Source organism: Chiloscyllium plagiosum, chromosome 3 (assembly GCF_004010195.1).
Source record: "Chiloscyllium plagiosum isolate BGI_BamShark_2017 chromosome 3, ASM401019v2, whole genome shotgun sequence".
Taxonomy (NCBI): Eukaryota; Metazoa; Chordata; class Chondrichthyes; order Orectolobiformes; family Hemiscylliidae; genus Chiloscyllium; species Chiloscyllium plagiosum.
In genome coordinates, this window is record NC_057712.1 from 111489093 (window position 1) to 111507050 (window position 17958).

Genomic DNA, 17958 nt, shown 5'->3' on the forward strand with positions numbered 1-17958 from the left:
CTGGTAACTGAGCTCGAGGATGAACATTTCCCATCAAACACCATCCTCTGTCTTCTTTCAGCCAGCCAGTTTCTGATCCAAACTGCTAAATCAACTTCAATCCCAAAACTCTATATTTTGTGCAATAGCCTACTGTGTGGAACCTTATCAAACGCCTTACTGAAGTCCATATAAACCACATCAACCACTTTACCTTCATCCACCTGCTTTGTCACTACCTCGAAGAACTCAATAAGGTTAGTGAGGCACGATCTACCCTTCACAAAACCGTATGCACTTTCCCTAATCAAATTATTCCTTTCCAGATGATTATACAACCTATCTCTTATAACCTTTTCCAACACCTTACCCACAACCAAAGTAAGGTTCACTGGTCTATAATTACCAGGATTGTCCCGACTCCCCTTTTTAAACAAGCGAACAACATACCTCAATCTCATCTAATCTTGTAGCTTGGATCTTCATATTCTCACTAACATTACTCTTTTCCAGCATGAATACTGATGAAAAATATTCATTAATCTGATATCCTCAGATTCCCCACACAACTTTCCACTACTATCTTTGATTGGCCCTAATCTTACTCTAGTCATTCTTTTATTCCTGATATTCCTGAAGAAGGCCTCAGGGTTTTTCTTGATCCTATCCGCCAACAACTTCTCATGTCCGCTCCTGGCTTTCTTAGCCCTCTCTTTCAATCTTTTCTGACTAACTTATAACACTCAAGCCCCCTATCTGAACCTTCACACCTCATCCTCACATAAGCCCTCTTCTTCCTCTTGACAAGAACTTCAACTGCTTAATTTTGAATGCAGAGACATTTTTGGAATTTTGGATTTTATATACTAACTCTGTTTCTCTCCCATAGATGTTGCCAGATTTGCGCAGTTTCTCCAGCATTTCTTGTTTTTATTTCAGATGTCCAGTATCATCAGTATAAACAGCAGAATGCCACAATAATGTTTCAGATTACTAAAAAGAATGCCACAGAAAATCTGCTCGAATCACTAAATATTGGATGTATTTAGTATTATTGATGTGCTTGCAATTTAACTGTTGTGATGTGTTGTGAGCTTTCTGAAATTTAAATACTCTTGTATCACATCTTAAGTAAATTATATCAAATTGTCATCCACTTATTTTCTGTCCTTTTGCCACCATGTCCATCTAAGATAGTATTCAGACAGATCACCTAATGCTGTCGCATTTTTAACCATTATGTCAGACAGTCACCACATCCCCACTTTGTTTAGGAAGATTAACTATTCACACATTCTGAATTTTAAATGTTTCTTTATTCCTCTCATCCTATCTCTTTTTATCTTTCACTAATACTTCTTTTGGGTAATCGTGTTCACCATATAATTATTTTACCTCTCATTCAGACCTTTTTGCTCCCTTTCCTTCGTTGTGACGTCATCTGTAATATCTTTTCTTTCAGTCTGATTGGCAATGCCTGAAACGTTTCATCACATTTGTCTGACTTATTCAGTGTTTCCAGCATATTCTTTTCTCATTTCTGATTTCCAACATCTGTAGTAGTTACTGTGCTCCTGAGGAGTTTTTTTCATCTGCTGAGACACAGAATTCAGAAGTAGATTGTTCACTCCAATGATGTCTGTCCTTTCAACCCTGGGATCAGCTCAGGCTGATGGAGCTATCTGCTGCATATAAATGAAATCAGTTGAAACAGTTTTAATGTGGTTCCCAATCCATTTGGTTACTAATTCTGATGTGCTGTATTCACTAAATGGTCACTTTATTCAACTGCCACACCCTGGTATAAATAGCTTTTTTGTTGCCAAAATATACAGTATTTTTAAAACTGATAAATGTGGTCAAAGAAACCAAAATTAATTTTAATGTTATTTTTCTTTAGGGTTGCTCATAGCTGTGTCCAGGATATTAGTTCCTCATTTTAAGACAAGCATAATGCATTGGCTACTCCATTTGGCTCCAACATGAAAACTGCTGTCATCTCAAATTGAGATTCAGTTGAACACCATCTCTATTAAATGACAGAGGAGATGGAGTTTGGAGAAAATATACAGGTGTAATGACACTGACTTTAAAATAGAATAAAGGCATCAGGTTATCCCAGATTATGGGGATCCTACTATTCTGTTTCATATCTTTATTTGTTTTTAATTTTGTAAAAACTTCACATAGGGACTTACTGTTGAAAATAAAACCAGATTAAACTGCAGCCAACAAGTACCAAATGAGAGTCCATATTAAAACCTGGTTCTACTTTAAATTCCAGCCCCTTGGAGCAAGTGACTACCTGGAAATGACTAAACACTTTGACACTGTATTCATCCGGAACATACCAATGCTGACTTTGGCAAAGAAGACTCAAGCACGACGCTTCATCACTCTCATCGATGCCTTTTACGATCACAAGGTTAGATTTAATTCGATCACACTAGATCTTTTGATAAAACATCATAATGGATTTCATTTTTGCACCTACACAATTAAGATTTTCATTCACAGTTACATTTGTTCAACATGTGCTTCATAGAATAGTACAACACTGAAGATTAATTTAGTCTGCACCTACTGTTTTACCACTCCTTGGCTTTTTCCTGACTCTCTGGTGGTAAGCCCCACACTCTGACTTTCCCAGCAATTTCCTGTCTAGCACCCCTTTCAACAACACACCTTATGTCTATACTAATTACCCTATTTCCAGGCACATCTCATGGCTGAACAGCCAATTCTTATCATATAGCCCTCTTGCAACCATGCTTCACAGTCACCCTTCATCCATATTATCCTTCCCTTTTCACCACACAATTACAGACCTTTGCATCTCTCTATTTTTTGCAGAAAAACAAGTGCATAACTTGGCAAGAGTGGAATGCCCATTTGAGTTGGCAAGGGCATAACAATATGGTGGACCTCCAGTGGTTCCTTTATCAATCACTGGCAATGTGTGCCAAATTGCCTCAGTGGGAAGGGAGTCTTATTCAGGAGTCTGCAGATGTCAACAACAATTTGCCATGAAAACATGAATCTGGGACATTGGTACTCAGGAATTCTCTACGGGCTCACGGAGCCTAATTGGAACATTAAACAATCAAAGTGTTGTACAATCTTGCATTACATCTAAACGGCCTTAAACAGGCCACAAAGATAGAGAAGGCCTCAGGCTTGACTTCGAATTTGGCCAGCATTTCTAGCCTAGGTAAATGAATTTCTAGCCCTTGTTCCTTCATTGAATTTTAATCCAATGACGTCAACAAAGAATATCTGTGAGTGGAAGTTGACAAAGGATCTGATTTAGACTCTGGTCATTTACAAACCTTAAGACTTGCAAATGCAAAGAGCTAGCTCTAATTGCAAGATGTGATCGGGACAGTTAACTAACAGCTTATGTATGCAGCTAGAAATGTATGAAAGTATGTAAGACACCTCCCAAATTTCACATTTGATCATTCAAGTTATTGTTCTTGTATTTTGTGATTTTAATCTAAATCCCTTGAATGAAGTCCACCCTTCCAGCACACATTTAGGTAACAGTTATACAAAGTAACTGATTGTGAAAGCTACAATTATTGTTTCCTGTTCCCTGGAGAAAGAAAAGCATTTTTTCTGTCATTAGTGTGGTCAATAACATTGCCTGCTAACACTGACTGTTTTACATCACACAAAAAATGTCTATTTTTACATGGCTGCTCATAGAACTATATACTGTACAGTCAGTTCTGCTGCAAAGTGGTAGTTCCGTTCTCATACAATCCCATGTAAACAGCAGTACCATTTAAACTAATGGGGCTGGAATTGCATTATAACCAATATACGCTTTAAAACTGACACCCAATTCGTCAATCGTGTTATAGTGAATTCATGTTAACAAAACATGCGTTATTGCAGTGATTGATAATTTTATAGTGTGTTATATTATCTTACAATATGAATCACTGCTTTTGACAACCAAGAAATAAGGGACCATACCAGATTAAAAAGTTTGCAACACCAAAATTCTTATGAACTCCTGATGAGAATGAAGACTTGGAGGATAGTCTGTTTACTTGTCATTATCCATCATGCATTGTTCACATTTTTTGCTGTCTGTGTTGTAAGAAAATTGTGTAATGGCAGCACCATTTAAACTAATGGGACCAGAATTGCGTTATTACCAATGCGTGCTTTAATATGTCGTGCTTTAGAAATAGTATCCCCAATTCGTCCATCATGTTATTAGTGAATTTATGTCTACAAAATTGTGTTATAGCAGAACAACCTGTATGAGTAAATTTTATGTTAAAATTTAATACAATCTTTCCAATTTTATTAAGTCATAAAACAGCTGATTTTTCTTATTATCTAAAAGGTCAGGGTTATTTGCTCAGCTGCAATGCCTTTGGAGAGAATATTTGTTCAGAAGGATCACGATAATCATGACGACGATGCCAGAGTCTTCATAGATGATCTAGGATTGGAACAGGTGAGTTTTTTTTATTACCCTCTCTCTGATCTTTGTGTGCTATTGTTCCGGTTCTGTCATGGGAAGGCAACTGGCCTCCGTTCACAATCCTTCCTCTTCACTCAAGATTGTGTAGGTCAGAACCCTAGCCTATTACTTGGTCTGACACTGCTCTGTGTTCCTGCTCCACAGATATTTTATAGTCTGGGAAAATCCACTTACTAAAAAAACTAGACCAGAGAAAGATGACTGTCACGTCAAAATAGGTACTTTTGAATACTGAATTAGGGTCAGAGATGTACAGACCCTTTGGTCCAACTCATCCATGCCGACCAGATATCCTAAATACATCTAGTCTCATTTGTCAGCACTTGGCCCATATCCCTCCGGACCCTTCCTATACATATAACTATCCAAATACCTTTTAAATGTTGTAATTGTACCAGCCTCCACCACTTTCTCTGGCAGCTCATTCCACACACGCAAAACCCTCTCCATGAAAAGTCTGCCCCTAAGGCCCCTTTTAAATCTTTCGCCTCTCACCCTAAACCTTTGCCATCTAGTTCTGGAGTCCCCCACTCTGGGGAAAAGACCTTGTCTACTAACCCTTTCCTTGCTGCTTGTGATTTTATAAATCTCTATAAGGTCACCCCTCAGCCTCCAATGCTGTATATAAAATAACCCTAGCCTATGGCGGCACGGTGGCACAGTGGTTAGCACTGCTGCCTCAAAGCGCCAGAGACCTGTGTACAATTCCCGCCTCAGGTGACTGACTGTGTGGAGTTTGCACGTTCTCCCTGTGTCTGCATGGATTTCCTCCGGGTGCTCCGGTTTCCTCCCACAGTCCAAAGGTGTGCAGGTCAGGTGAATTGGCCATGCTAAATTTCCCGTAGTGTTAGGTAAGGGGTAAATGTAGGGGTATGGGAGGGTTGCGCTTCGGCGGGGCGGTATGGACTTGTTGGGCCAAAGGGCCTGTTTCCACACTGTAAGTAATCTAATCTATTCAACCTCTCCCTATAATTAAAACCCTCCAGTCTTGGCAACATCCTTGTAAATCTTTTCTGAACCTTTTCAAGTTTCACAACATCCTTCCTATAGCAGGGAGACCAAAATTGCACGCAGTATTCTAATAATGGCCTAACTAATGTCCTATACAGCTGTAACATCATCTCCCAACTCCTTTTATGTTTTGATTTTAAAGTGGTTTTGTCAATACATTCATACATGGTTCAATATTCAATTATAAAGCACTAGATAATTTGCCAAACTTTTCACCCAGAGTATGGAACTTCATATTATATTCAAAGTGGGACATAAAAAATTGTCAGAAAAGGCAGCAAGCCCAAGGACTGGGAGCAATTTAGAATTCAGCAAAAGGGGACTAAAAGATTGAAGTGGGGGGAAATAGAGTGAGATTGTAAACCTTGTATTGATATCTGCTGAAAAACAGATCAGCAAAGACAAAAATAAGTTCCTTCTCTGGTGTACAAAATGAGAGAAATTATAATAGAGACACAATGCAATGCCAGAAGAAATTAACACACATTTTGGTCTGTCTTCACAAAAGGGTCCACAATTTTCTGACAATGGGAGGGAGGAGGTGACGAAAATCAGTATTAGTAAACAAAAAAAAATGACACTACAGTAATTAATGGGGTTAAAGGCTGATAAATCCCACAGCACTCTGCATCTCTGAGTAATACAAGAAACGACTGAGGTGAGGAAATGTTCCTTCATAAAGGGTAGTGAGCCTATGGGATACAGTATTACAGGCAGCTGATGAGGCCAGGTCACTGAAAGTATTCAAGTATAAAATTGATAAAATGAATTCTAAACGATACGGGGGGAGGAATTAAGTACCATCACGAGAGAGGTAATATTAGACAAACTAATGGGAATAAAGCGCGTAAGGCTCCTGATCCTGATGGCTTACATCCAAACATCCTTAAAAACAGTAGCTATAGAGACAGTGGATGCATTTGTTATAATTTTCCAGAAGTCCTTGAATTCTGGAGCAGTTCTGGAGCAGTACTGGAGACTGGGAAACTACCAATATGATACCCCTATTCAAAAAGTGAGGGAGGCAAAAGAGCAATTAACTATAAGCCTATTAGACTAGCATCTATTGTTGGAATCAATAACTGAGGAAGTAATAGCAGAACATTTGGAAAATCATAACTAACCAAGCAATGTCAGCAATGAAAGCGAAATCAAGTCTGAATAATTTTTTTTTTCGAGGAAGTCACTATCAGAGTGAATAGAGGGGACTCCCAGAGGCATTCGACAAAGTACCTCATAAAAGGTTAAGTTATAACATTGGATCCCATGGTGTTAACATGGATAGAGAACTGGCTAAAGAGCAGGGAACAGTGAGTGGCATAAGGGGTTCTTTTTCAGGTTGGCAACCTGTAACCAATAGGATTCCACAGGGATCACAGCTGGGACCACAACTGTTTCCAATATATATTAATAACCTGGAGGAAGGAAGTGAATGCACTGTGGCCACATTTACAGATGACATAAAAATAGATGGAAAGGCATGTTGTGAGAAAGATAGAAAACAGTTTACAGAGAGATATTGATAGGTTAAGTAAGTGAACAAAAAGTTGGCGAAAGGTGTATAGTTTCAGAAAATTGAAGTTGTTTATCGTGGAAAGGAAAACAAAAGAATAGTATTATTTAAAAGGAAAAAAGCTGCAATGTAACCGGACTTGGGGGTATTTGAAGCATAGAAAGCGAGCACGCAGATGCAGCAGGTAATCAGGAAGGTTCATGGAAAGTTGGCCCTTATCTCAAGAGGGTTCGAGTAAAGCAGTAGGGAAGTCTTACTGCAACTGTACAAGCTGCTGGTGAGAGCACATATATATGGAGTTCTGTGAGCAGCTTTAGTCCCCTTATTTAAGAAAATATATTGTTTAATTGGAGGTAGTTCAGACCAAGTTCACTAGGTTGATTCCTGGTATGAATAGATTGTCTTATGAGTAAAGGCTGGGTCTCTACTCACTGGAGTTAAGATGATGACCTTATTGAAACATATAAACTTCTTAAGGGGCTTGACAGGGTAAATGCCAAAAAGATGTTTCTCCTCTTGTTTGCCCTCAATTAGAGGGCATAGTCTCAGAATAAAGGGGCACTAATTTAAGACTGAGATAAAGAGGGATTTTTTCTGTCAGTGGATTGAGAGTCTTTGGAATTTCTTGCCACAGAACTATGGGGGCAGAGATCTTATATATATTCAAAACTGAGATAGGCTCTTGATCAGATGGGGAATTGAGGGTTATGGGGGAAAAGACAGGAATAAAGAATGGATGTGAGGAATGTCTGACCCGATTGAATAACAGAGCAGGTTTGAGGGGCTGATTGGCCCAATCCTGTTCCTGTTTCTTATGGTGTTAACCTTTGATACCTTTAACATTTAAGGGTTTATGGAGAGGAAGCAGGAATATGGTATTGAAATAGAGGATCAGCCATGATCATATTAAATGGTAGAGGAAGCTCGAAGGGCTAAATGACACACTACTGCTCCTCATTTCAAGCTGCATATCTTACTGTGTTCATTTATGGTATGTTTAGTAGTTTCTTTTTAACCCTGCATTTTGTATCTATTGATAGTTTACAATAAAAGTCTCGAGACCGAACTTTGCACCCTGCTTTGGGTAAGTTTGCAGGCTAAGTAGGGGGGTAGGGTGTTATTCTGGGAGCATGGCAGATTCAGTGGGTGAGCTCCCCATCACTTACTTCCTCATCCCCTGACATGTCTGGAATTTTACAGACTATGGGCTGTCCTAAAGTGGACAATTCATGTTCACTTAAGTGCTTCATTTTGCTGTCATCATTGTTATCCACACAGCAAGGGGAAGGCCCACACCAGACACAATGCCTGTAAGTTTTAACTGCATGATTGGTATCAGACAAATAGGGGGAAAAGTTCCCCTTTGCAGGGCCCTTAGGCCCATTGGAGGCAACAACAACTCTTGTCCTCGTTCAAACCCTCAGTGCAACACTCGGCCTAAGTTACATGTCAGTCCAGCCTTCTTATTGGCAACATATTGTATTGCAAATGCGTCTGTATAGTAAACTGTGTTAAGACTGCAAACATTATGGTGGATATCAAAGGAATAATGTCGTCCTCATGGTGCTTCGGCCACTGTCTGCATTGCTGCTGTTAATCCATTGACATTAACATATTATCAACTTGTTATATTCATTGCTATGAAATGATATTGTGTGCTGCAATTGCAGAATTACGTTTGATGCCTGAATAGCTGTGATTTTCATGGCACAAAAATTGCCGTTGATTAAATTTGGACCCGATTGCTTTTATTTTTTCATAGACTAAAGTGGAAGACCTTTCAATTTTTTCTGGAGCAGAAGAAATATTTGCATTTCAGCGCACAGTCTCACGGCTCACAGAAATGCAGACTGAGCAGTACTGGAATGAAGGAGACAGGGGAAAGAAGTGACTCTGCTGAGTGAAAGCAAATGTAAATCTGTCAAACAAATTCAGCAACAGATCAAATTCTAGTTTAAATTAAGAACTGAGGTGCAATGATACTTTATTTGCACAATGTTCAAAGGACCATTGACATTCTTCAGTACAACAATTTCAAGATTTCCTTTGCCCAAACTGCCAGTTTTCATTGGTTTTGATATTGGTAATCTAAGCATAATACTATCTAACCACTACTTCCTGATTCATTTCTTCTGTGCAGCACTTCTTTATGTTTGTATTTTTCCATGTTCTGAAACTTTGACCCTAAGTCTAGGCTGCTCCAAGAAGCATGGTAAGAAGTCATGGAACAAAAATTACATTTATCATCTCAAGAGCACTCCTTACACAGACTATGTATTATCTCATATTGTGGGCTGTATTCCATTAAGTTAACATCCTCGGGGAAGTTTTACATGAATATTTTGGATATTTGTATATTTAAACTCCAGAAATAAAATGGTTTTAATGCAGTCTTCAAGGGACTTTTCTCATCTGTTTGGTGGTGAGGGGAGAGCGGTGTGAAAGTTAATTAATATTATAACACCCATACATAAAACCCAGTTTGACATGCAGAGATCTACAACGGGCACAGGGAGAAATCTCTACCCTTCAATGTTAAGGCCTTACCTCAATAGCATTGAGCAAGTATGGACATGAACAAGTAGCTTCCCAGCGAAGGAGGATTGAAGATTAATTTTCTGAAAAATCAGCAGCATTGATTCAATAAGTGATGAAAGAGACACCCAGAAAAGAGAGATGATAAGATCAGAAAGGAAGAGGAACACAAATACAATAATGGAATTTCCAGCAGTAGTTAGTCACAGTGAATTTGCAGAGGTGCAGTTATATAAGGGCCTCCAGTATAAGTAGCTACTGTGAGGGAGAGCAGCTGGAGCAGTTGAAGGGACCCTCTTTAGAAAGGAAAGGGTGTCATTGGGAGAAGGAGGGCTCATGGGAAGAACAGCCAAACAAAGGATTCCTCAACCCAAAGTAAACTGCAGGCTTTGTTCCATATCAATGTTCTAAGTATCTCCACATTTAACCTTAACTTTCCTTCATGTTTATGAAGACCTGATGCCAGTGGAATAAAGAATACTTACTTCATGATCTTTAGGCCATCTGTGTGTGTTCAAAACTCCTGTTACAGTTCACCTTCTATGTTCTTTCAATACAAAATGATCTATAAACAGGTGTTAAGACCCTTGTTTATACATGCAAAGCGTCTACTCCCTGTCTCAGGTATAGGCATTACATGCTGATTTTTTTTTTGCTTTCACCAATATTGCTGGTGAGGCACTGTCGGGAAGGCTGTATAGTTGTGAAATATGGGCACTGCATGGTTAAATTTCTAAACTAAATATTTCTAGAATCTTCCATTTCCTAGATTATTAGGACTAATTATACTTGTAGACTACTACTCCACTATTAATTAAATGAAGAGTGGCATGGAGAAACACCATGGCAAATCCTTAACTGTGGATTTTCTAATGTTTCACTCGCGAAACATGGGGAGAATTAATAAATGATGGGATTAGTAGGAAGGTGGCATGGTGGCACAGTCGTTAGCACTGCTGCCTCACAGCGCCAGAGACCCGGGTTCAATTCCCGCCTCAGGCGACTGACTGTGTGGAGTTTGCACGGGGAGAATTAATAAATGATGGGATTAGTAGGAAGAAAACTTCATTGCCTGAACAGTAAGGAATTCATATGTAAATTATTGATTATTTACATTACAGGCAGGTTTTCTTAAGTAAATTGTTATGTTTTATTTGTTACAGGTAACTGCAGACTCTTAAATCCTTAAACCAGGAATTTTCTCCTGTTTTGATCATTTTATTACTTATATCCAACTCTGTCCTTTCTGTCAGTTTACTTTTGAGTACGTTGGTGCCCTATTTTTATCCTGTTTTATTTTGTCATTGTTTATATGCCTGTAGAAAGTTTTCTTCTTTTCTCATCCATCCTCATCTATCACCATTGTTAACAGCTAACCCGAGAATGCAACTTTAAAAAAAGGGTTTTGTGATTTACATATGAAAGAAGTGAAACTATCACTGTATTCTAACAGATGAAAGACTTAACAGACAATCAATTCTTCAATGTATAATTTCAGTTACATCACACTGCAAATTTTTGCTATAAATTCTGTGTTACGATCGAACCCTCCACCTGATGAAGGAGCGTCACTCCGAAAGCTAGTGTGCTTCCAATTAAACCTGTTGGACTATAACCTGGTGTTGTGTGATTTTTAATTTTGTACACCCCAGTCCAACACCGGCATCTCCAAATCTTGTTTTTTAGTGGAATGTACTTTTCATGAACGCAGTTAATCATCATGTTTAATACTTTCTACTGTTCTTCTGTTTTTGTACTTGTCGATATTTTTCACCTTTATCTTGCCAGATTCCATAGACATGCTCAAATCCATTTTTTTGTCTTTCGTATATATTTTTTTCAATCATTATTTTAAACCATATTAAATTGTGATCATTATTGCCCGAATATTCTATGTTTACTTCTCTTATCCACTCTGACTCACTTTTGACTGTTAACTGCAGGAGTGATTGCTCTTGGGTGTTTTTGCATACTGGGTAAGAAAGACTTGCTGTACACACTACAAAAAAATCAATTACTTTCCAGATTTTTTGAGTCGTTGAAATCTCCCATTTTTGTTTGTAAAAAAATTTTTTTTACACTACTTCCTTTACACTTTTACATGGTTTGTAAAATATCCCTCATTGGGGTGATCATCCCTCCTTTGTTCTTCATCCACACAGTTTCTGTTTCTATCTGCCACCTCAGTCTTCAGCCAACTAAAGAAGAAAATATTTGCAGGTCAGGACCTCAAACACATGGCTTAATTCAAGGTTTACTGGGAAGCAGAGATCTCTGCACTTCTTTATGTTTCAGAAACTTGGAGAACCAACGTAGGCAGGGATCTGCCATTTTGATGTGCACCGTCAGTCTTTGACTTCTACAGTCTACATGCCTGGCATCATACCAGAACTGAAATTCAAATATCAATGTATTTAATTGCATGATAGGCATTTGACTGTTTTTACTGTTTGCAACAAGGAAGATACTTGTGCCCATCCAGAATCACTTGAAAACTCACAACACCAGTTTCCAGCATTAAATGTAGTTCTGCAATTGGACATTTGCTGAATAATCCCAAGTGTGCAAAGAATTATGCTGACAACTAATTTAAGATTGTCGATCAGGCTCGAAGTGTGGCACACTTTTGTGTGTACTGAAAGGCATGTAAATTAATGCACAGGACCCTGTTCCCTGCAAACAGAAAGAACCTATACATGCTTTGATTGTTTCAACTCACAAAATAGGTTACAACCATTTGCTGTTTAATTTATTGGGGCAATATCTCGACCAATCAGAGTCAACCTGTCAAATTTAAAATAAAAGACAAAGTCTGACTGTTAACTGTCTATTATCATTAAATAGTGCATTTTCCATGGAAATGCATCCACCAATCTGAGTCCACTTGCCAACCAATCCAGCACTTTCCTCTCATGCAGTATAATTTAGTTTCTCCTTAAGTTCATATTCTTGCAAATGGTCCTGATAAATGGAAGGTGTAGAGCTTAATTAAGTATTTTGTCTACAGTACACAAGTTCTATACTAAATAACCATTTCTTTATTCATATTTAGTGACTAAAAAACTAGAACATCGAGATACCTTTGTACCTCAGAATTCTGGAGTTGTTCTCCATTTAATACTCTACTTTTTTATTCTTTCTGCCAAAGTAAGCGACTTTACATTTTGCAAGATTATAATCCGTTCTCCAAATTTCTGCCAACTCAATTTATCTACATCTGCAACCTTTTTCATCTCCTTGACAATATGTTTTCTCCTCTATCTTTCAGTCATTTCCAAAGGTAGCTACCCTGCCTTAGATGAAGGGATCAAACTCATTGATATAAATTGTAAACAGTCATTGCAGGACTCCACTGGTCACCCCCTTCCCATAAGAGAGAGACCCATTTTTAATGTTTTATTTTGTTTGCCAGACAACCAGTCCTGTATCTGTGCTCACATTTTATCACTATACCCTGAGCTCCTATGTTACATGGTAACATTTTCTATGGCACCTTGTCAAATGTCTTCTGAAGATCTAAGTGCAGTATGCTGACAAACTCCCTTTTATCCACAGTGAATGTTAATCATTCAAGTATCCCTATAAATTGTTTAGACATGATTTCCCATGTACAAAATCATGCTGATTCTTCCAATTAACTTGAGCTTTTCTAAGTGTCCAGCTATAATCTCTTTAATAATCAGAATACTAAACTGGGCTAAGGCCAATTATATCAAAATTCGAGAAGCTGGGAAATGTGGATTGGGGGCAGCTGTTTGAAGAGAAGTCCACATTTGATATATGGGAGGCTTTCAAAGATAGGTTGAAGATAGTGTAGGATAGGCATGTCCCTTTGGGATAGGAAAGGCAAGATTTGTGAACTGTGGATGACAGGAGAACTTTGCGACTAGCCAAGAGGAAAAGGGAAGCATACATAAGGTCCAGGCAGCTAAGAACAGAACAGGCTTTGGAGGAATATTGGGAGAGTAGGACCGACCTTAAACGAGGAATCAAGCGGGCTAAAAGGGGTCATGAAATAACTTTAGTGAGCAGAATTAAGGAGGATCCCAGGGCCTTCTATTCATATATAACCTGAGAAAATGGGTGAGATTCTCAATGATTACTTTGCATTAGTGTTCACTGAGGAAAGGGACATGATGAAAGTTGAGATTAGAGATTGAAGATTGTTTACTCTGGATCACGTTGACATAAGGAGGGAGGATGTGTTGGGTAGGCTAAAGGATATTAAGGTGGACAAACCCCCAGGACCAGGTGGGATCTATCCCAGATTGCTGAGGGAGGTGAGAGAGGAAATAGCTGGGGCTCTGACAGATATCTTTGTAGCATTCTTAAATACAGGTTAAGTGCCGGAGACTGGAAGGTTGCTAATGTTGGTCCCCCCTGTTCAAGAAGGGTAGAAGGGATATTTCAGGTAACTACAGACCAGTGAGCCATAAAGAACTGGTTGAGCAACAGGAGACAGAGAGTAGTAGTTCAAGGGAGTTCCTCAAAATGGAGAAAAGTAACCAGTGGTGGTCCACAGGGATCAGTAGTGGGGCCACTGTTGTTTGTGATATACATAAATGATCTGGAAGAGGGCATTGGTGGTCTGATCAGTAAGTTTGCAGATGACACGAAGATTGGTGGAGTAGCAGAAAGCATAGGGACTGTCAAAGAATACAGGAGAATATGGATAGACTGGAGAGTTGGGCGGAGAAGTGGCAGATGGCATTCAATCTGGGCAAATGTGAGGTGATGCATTTTGGAAGATCTAGTTCTGTAGAGATCTAAACTGTAAATGGAAGAGTCTTGGGAAACGTTGATGAGCAGAGAGATCTGGGAGTTCAGGTCCGTTGTACCCTGAAGGTGGCTGCACAGGTGGATGGAGTGGTCAATAAGGCATATGGTATGCTTGCCTTCATTGGGCGGGGTATTGAGTGTAAGAGCTGGCGGGTCATGTTATAAATGTACAAGACTTTGGTTCGGCTACATTTAGAATACTGTGTACAGTTCTGGTCGCCACATTACCAAAAGGATATGGATGCTTTGGAGAGGTGCAGAGAAGGCCTATGGGGATGTTGTCTGGTATGGAAGGTGCTAGCTATGAAGAAAGGTTGAAAAGGTTAGGATTATTTTCATTAGAAAAAAGGAGATTGAGGGAGGACCTGACTGAGGTCTACAAAATCATGAAGGTTATAGACAGGGTGGATAGAGATCAGCTTTTTCCCAGGGTGAGTGATTCAATAACGAGGTCACACACTCAAGGTGAGGGGAGAAAGGTTTAAGGCGGATACACGCGGAAAGTACTTGATACAGAGAGTGGTAGGTGCCTGGAACGCATTGCCAGCAGAGGTAATAGAGGCAGGCACAGTAGATTCACTTAAGATGCATCTGGACAGATGCATGAGTAGGTGGGGAGCAGAGGGATACTGATGTTTAGGAATTGGGCGATAGGTTTACACAGTGGATTTGGTTTGGCACAGGCTTGGAGGGGCAGAAGGGCCTATTCCTGGGCTGTAAATTTTCTTTGTTCTTTGAGAAATGACTTGCAGTTGAGAAATAGAAGGGGACCAAGGTGAGATATGTGGGGGATACAGAGGACATGGTGTGGAAGAGCGAAATCGTGGAAGATAATTTTCTGCCTATAGTTGGATAGAAAGAAGAGAAGAGAGCAAATGCAGTCTACCCAGCTAGATGCCAGTGAAACTATGATGGAGTAGAATGGTGTGGGTGATAATGTCAAAGACCGCAAACAGGCTGAGGAAGAGAATGAGGCATTGTCTACTTTCACCACAGTGGAATATGGTTTGTAACGGGGATGGTAGTTTTATGGTAATACAGAGGCCAGGTGTCAATTGACCCAATTGTTGCCCTTAAATGGTCAATTAATAAAAACTTACAGTCCATTTCATATAACATTGCCATTCTTCCCTAAAGGAAAATGATTGCACATTGAATAACATGAGAGTGGAAGGGGAAGCTAAACGTTAGCAGAGTTTGTGAGGTGGCATTTGACAGTTGATTTGTTGAGGAGCAGTTTGATACTGACAAATTGAGCAACTATCAGTTCCTTCTCCCTAAATTAAATGGTTGTATCTGAAAAAATACATTGCAAGCATAAAGTAAGTCCCTCTGACATGGATTATCCGTGGGTTCTGTTTTGCAGTTGTTTTAGGAATAGGTGAGTATGTGACGTGAAGTAAATCTATTTACATTCAAACAGATTTGTCTGTGAAAGGAAAGCATTTTATTGTGACAGTAAATGAGCACAACTGAACAAAGTGTTTTAAATTTTGGTTACATGAGTGATTTCAATAAACACATTATGGCCAATATCAGTTATTAAATAACATGCTTAATCATGGCCATATGTGGAGCTCTTGTGGCACTGTGGTAGTGGACTAGGAGGCCTGCTTTCAAGTCCCACCTACTCCAGCAGTGTGTAAAAACATCTCTGGCAAGGTTGATTAAAAAATACCTATCAGCAGAGATGCCATTACTTTGATACAGCAAAAATGTCCATGTCCTTTTGCCACAATGGATTTGAGTGAGTGATTTTCTACAGATCTTGTCAATTATAGGATAAGGTATTGTTATAACCTTTGTCTGGACAGTGTTTAACCCTCAAAAAGGTTTTGATTCTGGTAAATATAAAGGCTTTCATTTTTGTCTGACTGAAAATTTTCCTTGTTATTCCTCTGCCATCCTGTATTCATCTGTGAGAAATGTCCTAGCAAAGTGGTAGCACTGATAGACTAAATAGTTAATCCAACTGATGGCCAAACTGGGGACACTGTGACCAGTGGGCCAGCACAGAGTGTAATGGCAGCCAGCGGTCAGAACACTTGGAGGCCCCCTGTGTTGGTCTGCTGTGGAGAGCTCTTGGAGAGAGACTGTGGTGTTTGTCTTTTTAACTATGCTCCTTGGTTTCCTGACCTATGATCATATAGCTGTAGTGTAACTTTTTTTCTTCTTCAATTCTCTTTTCTGTAACTAAGGATTGTACCTAGGCATCATTGTACCTAAGATAGTGCTGTAAGTGGTGACTTATAAACCTTTCATTATACTCATTTGAGTATATGTGACAATAAAGCTAATTCAATTCTATTCAGTTCAAATAACTGTCTTGAAGTAAGGTTGAACGAATCAGATCTAAACTCATTGAATATCAGAGGAATGATAGGTGCTGTGAGGATGTTTCCATTTATGGTGAGTTTGAGAACTAGATTAATGCACAAGCCAAATTCAGGATAGAACTCTGTATGAATAGGAGAGTGATCTGTGAGCACCAAGCTGAATTGCAGCTTATTTTCTGTGAAAAGTTTAGCACAAAGCATTAAAGTGTGTTTACTCATAAGGAATTAAAGTTCTGTGCTTTTCACAATTCAAGCACCAAAAACAAATTGAACTGTTGAGGTTCCTGAAGCTTGTCACTAAACTTAATGGTTAAAGGCAATTATTCAAGTAACCATATAACCATGGTCATTCATATAAGTGGCAATTATTGAGTCTAAGCAGCTTCCTACTGACCTCTACTCAAAATGGTACGAATGCAATTCTTTGTAATGAAAAGTGCCATGCATTAAAAAATGGTATTACATACTATGTTGGCAAGCAATTCATATACATTTGAGATTAAAAGGAAAAAAGCAACTGTTATGATTTATATAGTGTTCATAAACTTTAGTAGATGTCGTTACTGTACATTCGTACTGTTCTTTTTGAGAATAATGTGAAGCAGTGGTAGGATAGACAGGTTGACCAGGTGCAACATGGCAGAAGTGGGTACTGCAGATGATGGAGATTGGAATCAAGATTAGAGTAGTGCTGGAAAAGCACAGCAGGTCAGGCAGCATCCGAGGAGCAGGAAAATTGACATTTCGGGCAAAAGCCCTTCATCAGCTGCAACATGAATAGTTGTTCCATGGCTGTAACCACTTTTATACACTGCAAGAGTTTTATGTGCTCCCTAACTCATCTAATGAGAGGGTGAGGCACATTCGTCCTTCAGATGCAAGTATCCTACTGAAATCACTTGCTTGGACTGTCTGGAGTCAGATTCAAACCAGTGATAAGCATGTAACTTCAAAAATCAAAGTCATGCTGCACTAAATTTCTAGTAAAGCAAGTGTTGCTAACATTCTTAGAGTTAAATATTATATTGTAGAATTATAAAAAAAAGTAGGTTCTCAAAAATGTCTAAGTTTGTATTTGGACTTGAGTGAATACATTGTTAACATGATTGCAATTGTTTGATCAAGTATCGATGATGAATGTACCAACTTATTTACATGGAATTACACTTGCTACTGTTTGAACCAAGGTGCCAATCTATGGATTGTATCTTTGTTAAAATGATTGGTAGAGAATCTGTGTTCATACAATTTCAATCCCACTTTCATTTCTTTGTTACAACTTTGTACAGTTTGATTGAATTCAA

The 17958-nt window shown here is 38.9% G+C and overlaps 1 protein-coding gene across 4 annotated transcripts in view; it reads left to right on the forward strand.

Moving 5' to 3' along the window:
- afg1lb (AFG1 like ATPase b) overlaps positions 1–10963 on the forward strand; it is a 168835-nt gene extending 157872 nt beyond the window's left edge. For 3 of the 4 annotated variants that reach the window (XM_043687085.1, XM_043687087.1, XM_043687088.1), the window contains 4 exons: positions 2264–2404; positions 4340–4453; positions 8767–10466; positions 10599–10963. In XM_043687085.1, coding sequence (XP_043543020.1) covers positions 2264–2404; positions 4340–4453; positions 8767–8895 — 384 coding nt within the window. In that variant the 3' untranslated portion in view covers positions 8896–10466; positions 10599–10963. Of the gene's footprint in view, positions 1–2263; positions 2405–4339; positions 4454–8044; positions 8395–8766; positions 10467–10598 lie in introns of those variants that run through there. The other variant, XM_043687086.1, reaches the window with a different exon arrangement.
- The last annotated feature ends 6995 nt before the right edge of the window (positions 10964–17958 follow it).